The 7,301-nt window shown below is 38.8% G+C and overlaps 1 protein-coding gene across 3 annotated transcripts; it reads left to right on the top strand.

Moving 5' to 3' along the window:
• The first annotated feature begins 535 nt into the window (after positions 1-535).
• Positions 536-5,747, top strand: gpank1 (G-patch domain and ankyrin repeats 1). Of its 3 annotated transcripts, none has more exons than XM_012954979.3 (3): positions 536-766; positions 3,371-3,966; positions 4,158-5,747. In XM_012954979.3, exons 2-3 carry the CDS (start codon positions 3,377-3,379, stop codon positions 4,615-4,617), a joined length of 1,050 nt encoding a protein of 349 aa, XP_012810433.1. In that variant the 5' UTR covers positions 536-766; positions 3,371-3,376; the 3' UTR covers positions 4,618-5,747. The 3 variants fall into 3 exon arrangements, with proteins under 3 accessions (XP_012810433.1, XP_012810432.1, NP_001072407.1); XM_012954978.3 differs by having other exon boundaries at positions 536-772; NM_001078939.1 differs by having other exon boundaries at positions 689-762; positions 4,158-4,714.
• The last annotated feature ends 1,554 nt before the right edge of the window (positions 5,748-7,301 follow it).

Genomic DNA, 7,301 nt, shown 5'->3' with positions numbered 1-7,301 from the left:
TGCTGACATTTTCTCTGGTCCTGCATGCACAACCTTTCCTCCAGCTAGCTGTACAGTTGTCTGGGGCAGAGTAATATATCTGCCATTTAAAGAACAAAAATAAATAGTGCTTAGTGCTTTTTCCCTGCTCTAACATGTATTGGGAGGGCTCTGACGATGTCGGACTGCTTACTGCGCAGTTTCAGCCCTTCTAGCTGGGTGCATGGGCACCTAAACACAAAAGACAAGACATTTAAACGTGCATGTGAAATCTGTCTGCATTCGGCTGCTGTAGACCACCAATAACGTGTTATTACTTTGCTCCCTGGCACAAGAGATAGAACTATTTCCGATCAAACATTGATAACGAAGGCTCTGCTTGCAGAAGACACTGCAGGTAATTACAACAATATTAAAAAATGTTTTTATTTTTGTGTTTCTTGACAAAAGCAGGCGGGGCGTGCAGCTAAAACAAACTGTGAGCAGATATATGGCTGCCCTGGCATACATAACCGCGCGTTACTAGCTGCTGAGGCAGCGTACCAGCAACGTGCTCTACTGTAACACAGAACCACTGAACGTTGTTTAGCACAAGTGACGCTTACGCACTGACGCTCCCATACGCTCCAGTTGTGGCGTCACAGTCTCATCTCGCGAGAGTGTGAGGTATCTCTGGGAGAGCAGGTTTGCCGGAACCGAGGAGCTGGATATTTGAATGGCGTTGTGGGACATTTAGCAGCCATTTAGAAGTGCGTCCTGTGTTAAGAAAAGTGGGCTACGTCGGTATGTGAGTGTATGTTTCCCTTCAGCATTCTTATACCCAGGAAGATTTCTGTATTTTTACAACAGGCCATGGGCAATAAGAATTACTTTCTCTCTAGCTGAAGAGTATTTTAGATGAATATATCAATTGCACTGAATAAAACCATATTAGTTTTGTTAAGAAAACTGCAGTTTAATTTCATTTCTAACGTAACCTTCAGAGGGAGGACACAGTCCTATCTAGTAGGTAAAGCTGGCCGTACATTGAAAGATCCACTCGTTTAGTAAGGTTGCTAAATGAGTGGATCTTTGATATTGTCCACCTTGAGGTTGATCACAGCAAGCCAATGTGGTCAGCAGCAACGAGCCAATGCAGTCATTAACCAGATGAGATTTTTAAACTTGTCCAATCAATATCTGACCAAAAATCAGGTCAGCCTGTTGGCGGGCCCCATAGACTGGTACATAAGTTGCGGCTCAGACTGAAGAAGCTGAATCAGCTAAAATCTGCTCCATATGGCCACCTTTATTAAAATGGTGTGCTACGACATGAGGGCTTGTCCGCAGTATGACGTCTAACAAGCTGCTCTTACACAGGCTTATAATGATGTATGTATATCTTTATTTATAAAGCGCTACTTATGTACGCAGCGCTGTTCAGTAGAATACATTAATACAAACAGGGTGTTAATAAGATAATAATAGATAAATACAAAGTAAAACAATAAATACAGATAAATACAGCTGCAATAAGTTAAGAGTCGAGGACACAAGAGGAAGGAGGTCCCTGCCCCGTAGAGCTTACAATCTATATGGTAGGGTAACTTACAGACACAAATAGGCAAATATAAGTGCTGTAGGTCACTTATAATATATGAGGCACCATACATAGTATAACCAACTTTCTGTTGTTCCACACATTCAGCCCTAAAGCTAATATCACGCTAGGCTGTTTCTCTGCCTGTGCAGAAACACCCAGTCGGAGTGGTTATGATCGGAAATAACTTTCATGCTGTACATCCAATAACTCTTGTTCTCAAGGATAATTAAGAAAGATCCAAATGAGGACAGAAATGTTGGGCATAGGGTTGTAAAGAAATACATTCACACAGGTTTATTTACACATAAGAGAGTGCTGGTCCAGTTATTTCTTTTGTCAGTCAGAAACAAGGTTTAGTACGATATTCAGTGCATGTAAGTTGGGTTTGATGAGGTAAACGATTTTGGCAAAAGCCTTGGATATTGGTCTTCTTGTCAGTGGGCAAGGATAGGAAATTCTGATTGGATGCCTTTGAAGGTAGGTTAATTCTGAATTGTCAGATAGGGATAGATAGTGAATAAAGTACCCCCTATTGTAAAATATAGGGGTATTATATGTCACCAAAGAGTTCCATGACAATATAAAAGCACAAGGTCAAAGCCGAGTGCTTTTATACAGGTCATGGAACGCTGAGGTGACTTCTAATATCCTCATATTTTACAAGAGGGGGTACTGTATTATAATATACAAGTTTTAGTGAGTCATGTGCCAGAAATTACATCACTTAGCTCTGATTATAACTGATGACATCACTAAGCACCATTTATATGGATATAATTTACAGTTTGGTCCCATAGGGAACTGACCAAACTGTATATTATAATTCTATTGTTTCTACCTGCATATCTGACAATTCAGCTCTTAATGTTAGTGGAGTGGACTAACGATCTTTCCAGCAACCACTGGTAGCAGGAAAGATTGTTATTGTAACGTGTATGGCCACCTTAAGTCACAGTTTATTTAAAGGAGAAGGAAAGGCTAAAAAAAGCTGCAGGCATACCTTCAGTTCTCTCAATAGTGCCCTTAAGTCTTCCCATATTTCTCCTGTTCAGATGATCAGAAGCTTCATAGGGAAAAAAAAAAATTCTGAGCTCTGTAAACAAAATTCCCATAATGCCTCGCTCCTGCACCAAGACCAGCGTACATGCTCAGTGTGTAAGACTATGAGGAAGCTTCCTGCTGATTGTCTCAGATCACACATTCTTGTGGGTGGGGGGAGCAGGAGAGAGCTGCGTGTCTCTAGCACAGGAAAACAAAGAGACAACAAATCCTGTTTCTTTTGACAGAGAACTCAGTGCAGATGTTTCTGTGAGTGCTTATGGCTGTATTTACATAGACCTTTCTGATAAAGCTTACTTAGTTTTTACCTTTCCTTCTCCTTTAAAGACACATCTTAAATTTTCTCTTTTAATAGCAATACCTTATGCAAGTCAGCAAAGTTACTTTTTATTGTGAAAATCGAACTAAGAATGGGTAGTTTTAATCTGATTCTTACTTGTGTGTGCCTTGTCCCTCAAACCCAAATGCCCTATATGCAGCCCTTAAGTTTTCATTGTGTTGCATGTTTGAGCATTCAAGGTTGCAGGTTGATAAACTCCGATATTAATGAATTCTGTTGTGCTGCAAATGTTATGCAGCGTTTTAACATAAGGTATGCTAGAAGCATATAGTAAAGTATTACAAAATGATCATGGGCTGTCTTTTAAGTGATCTAATTTAATTATATTAATTTAATTAGGCCTTCAGAAATCACATAAAAATTGTTACATTTAATATATTTTAACATATTTATATATTCTTCTTTGGCAGAAAAAAATGAATCATCTTCAGCTTATTACTTTTACAAAAGCCCGGGACAAATCGGATTTTTGGGAGAATGGAGAGTGCAGTAATAAAAAAGATCTCAATGCATCCAATAAAAATATAACAGGAGAGGAAGCCAGGAGCTTTTATGAAAGTCTTTTGGAAACTGAAGACCAACAGTCTCACTCTAAAAAATCTTCTAGAAAACCAAAACCTGCCATATTGTCAGTACAGCATCGCGTAGCTGATACCCAGTCGGAACAAAACACCACCACAGCTCAGGATCCTAAGGAGCAACATAAAGGTCACCAGTTACTAAGGTGTTCTCAAGAAGGAGATTTAAAAGGCTTAAAAAGACTTGTGGATAAAGAGAAGTGTAATATTAACTTTCATGACTCTTACTACTGGACTGCTCTAATGTGTGCTGCATATGGTGGAAGAAAAGAAGTTGTTGGGTATTTGTTACAGAGAGGTGCAGCTTGGGTAGGAGTTTGTGAAACTCAGGGAAGGGATGCATTGACATTAGCAGAGGAAGCTGGCCATGGGGACATAGTTCAGCTCTTTCAATCTTCTCTTACCTCTCCAAAGAAGAGCGTCTCAAGGTAAGAATAAAAATAATTAAAAAAAAAAAAAAAAAAAAGTAAAATATAGTTCTGCTACATAAAAGACATATCCGCATCATAGTAAAAGTTAATTTAAGATGTATTTCCCTATTAAACATAAATTTACTTTTTCTTTTGTGTTTATGAGAAAAATGTTATAATCTTAAGTTTTTTTTTTTTTTCTCATCCAGGAAAAGACCACTGGAAAGGAAATACTGTGAAGTCTGCAAATCCCATTACCAGGAAGATACTGTTGAAACTCATGAACGCTCTACAGTTCACCTTTTCAATAATAAGAAGCAGCAGCCTGCTACTTATTATGCCATACCAGATCATAATGTGGGGTTTAAGATGATGCTAAAAGAAGGCTGGAATCGAGAGTCTGGATTGGGACCAGATGGAGAAGGGAGAAAATTTCCAGTTAAGACTCTTCTAAAAAGAGATAAAAAAGGTCTTGGCTTCCACACAGACCAAAAGTCTAAAGTTACGCACTTTTCTGCCAATGACAATATGGCCGTTGCTAATGTGAAAATAAGACAAAAAAGAACAGAAAGAATCTCAACAATCAGCAGGAAAGAAGAAAAGAGGAAGCAAGCAAAAGAGCAAGCTTGGGAAAGGAATCTTAGAACTTACATGAATATTGACTTATAGCATGTTCATTATGTATGGCTTTAATGTTATCTTTAATGTTTATACAAAGTATCTTTGCAATGGAAAATATGTGCAATATGATGAAAAAATCTATAAATTAATTTATATATAGTCAAATCTTTATGGTGGTGACACCTTTAAAGGAGAAGGAAAACTTAAAACTAAGTAAGCTTTATCTGAAAGGTAAATACAGCTATAAACACCTATAGTACTGCTGCTCTGAGTCCTCTGTGAAAAGAAACATTCCATTTATTTCTATTCTTAACACATCTTAAAACTACCTTTTTTAGCAAAAACCTTTGGCATGGCATGAGTCTATGCAGCTTGCTCCTCTCTCCTCTCCCCCTCCCTTCTCCCTCCTCCCACCTCCCCTTAGCAGCAACAGACAAGGCAGCAGGAGTGATGTAAGCAGGGAAGTGACATCAGACAAAGCTAAAATGGCAGCTGCTTTCTTAAACAAACAGTGCGCTTCTAGGACTGGTTACTCTGGGATGGTAAAGCATTCTGCTGAATAAATATTGCATTCTAGTTTGCACTGTTGTGGCTAATCTATTGCCAGTAAAATGCTTTCCTTCTCCTTTAGGGTGAAGTTACATGGAGCTACTAGTAGCAGATACTTGTGGCTACAAACATAGACAATGCTTATTATTTACTGATAATTGTCTCTACATGTGTTTCAGCAGAGGCAATTCTCAGTATTGTTTATGGCAGGGTATTTTCTGGCGTTTAGTGGCTGTGAAAAAGTAACTGCTACTATTAGCTCCATGTGTCTTCACCCTTAAAGGGACAGTATGCACCTAAAAACACCTTTGCTAAAAATGAACACAGTAGGCAAAAGTATGTTCAGCACAAGCCCTATTCATAGAGCTTATGTAGAAATGGGTTGTATGATTTCCCTGTATCCCCTGGTCCTAGGGTGACACCATGAGGCATATTTATTAGTGCTTGATCCTCTAGGTTTTAGCAATCTGTTATCGACAGCCTGGGTTCCTTGTGTTTTCTATAATCCAATACTTTGGCTTGCTGTCAGATGGATTTCAAAAGAAACAAACACTACGAGCGGCTTTTCACAGGTGTTGTAGTCATATTTGTGATGGTACCAAAATAAAAATGATAACTATAGAACTTTGCCTTTCTGTTGTCTACAAATGATGTGTTGTAGGAGGAAATAGTTTGTCATGGGCATAATACATGCAACTAACAGTCAGTCCCACTTCAGCTAAATCTTTCAAAAGGGTGCACATCCCGTGGCACTCACCAGCCAGGGACAAACCAATAGCAACTATTTTAGACTACTTCAAAATGTATTTTTTTACTTTATTCTTTGTGGTTTTTCCAGTTATTTAGCTTTTTGTTTAGCAGTTTGGAATTTTAGCAGTTTCTGGTTGCTATGGTCTTGGTTACCTTAGCAAACAGGCAGTGGTTTGAATGAGAAATTGGAATATAAATAGAAGGGGGCCTGAAGAGAATGATAAGGAATAAAAAGAAACACTGCTGGAGTCATTTGAAAGCTGTAAAAGAAGAAAGCAAATAATTCAAAAAATATAAAAAAAATAAATAATGAGGACAAATTGCAAAGGTGCTAGGAAAAGAACAGTCTTTGACATATTAAAATTTTTACTTAACAGTGAACCACCCTATTAAATATTAAAATGCCTTTATTAGGAATGGCACAGGCCACAAACAGCATGGCCAAACTGACCTTTTGTCATGGTGATAATTATTGGTAAAACCTGTGTCTGCAGCACATAGACAGTGTAATTATTCTACAGTGCCTGTAGCTAAATAAAAAAAAAGTGGCAAAGAAACTAAAAAAACTTCTCCTGTTTTTACAATGAAAACACAGGGAATCACTTTATAAACAGGACTGCAACCCACTTCTGGATCTTGAGACCCCCTGCTCTGTACTGATTATTGGTTATGTGTTTATTGAATGGAAAGGCTTCACACATTAGAACATTAGTTACATGGAAGTTTTATTCTGTTTTACCAAATGACATTCTGTTGGAAAAGGAATTTGTGTTTCTATAACTGTGAATATGGCCCCAGTGGGTCCTTGAGGTATCATGCTCATAATTTCAGTTCCTCTATGTTAATAGTCTCCTTTTTCTGGCTAAAGAAGGATTAATAGGTAGGATTGGGAGTGTGACTATGTGTGTACTATATATCTATGTTAACATCAGTTGCAGGCTGCATAAAGGTGGAGAAAGAAATCTTATAATTTGAAAAACCTAGAAAATAAACAATGAAAACCAGTTACAAAGTTGGCATAATATAGGCCCACCTTCACTGTATGTACTTCCTGAACTATGCTGCCTGTGTGCATGGCACACACAGGCAGCATAGGGCAGACAGAGCATGGCACACACAGGCAGCATAGGGCAGACAGAGCATGGCACACAGGCAGCATAGGGCAGACAGAGCATGGCACACACAAGCACGGTAGGGCAGGCAGATTATGGCACAAACATGCAGCATAGGACAGGCAGAGTATGGCACACACAAGCAGCATAGGGCAGGTAGAGTACTGCCTGTGTGTGCCATAATCTGCCTACCCTGCCTGTGTATGCCATATTTTGCCTGTGGGAGGTGAACCTGGTAGGGGTTTGTTCTGGCAGTTTGTTAGCAGTTGGAAATAGACAATAAATGGTCCCTAAGGTGTGTAATTATGTGCTAGGGGTTGC

Source organism: Xenopus tropicalis, chromosome 8 (assembly GCF_000004195.4).
Source record: "Xenopus tropicalis strain Nigerian chromosome 8, UCB_Xtro_10.0, whole genome shotgun sequence".
NCBI classification, from domain to species: Eukaryota; Metazoa; Chordata; class Amphibia; order Anura; family Pipidae; genus Xenopus; species Xenopus tropicalis.
Note: the sequence above shows the minus strand (reverse complement) of the source record. Positions and strands in the feature narration are given on the sequence as shown.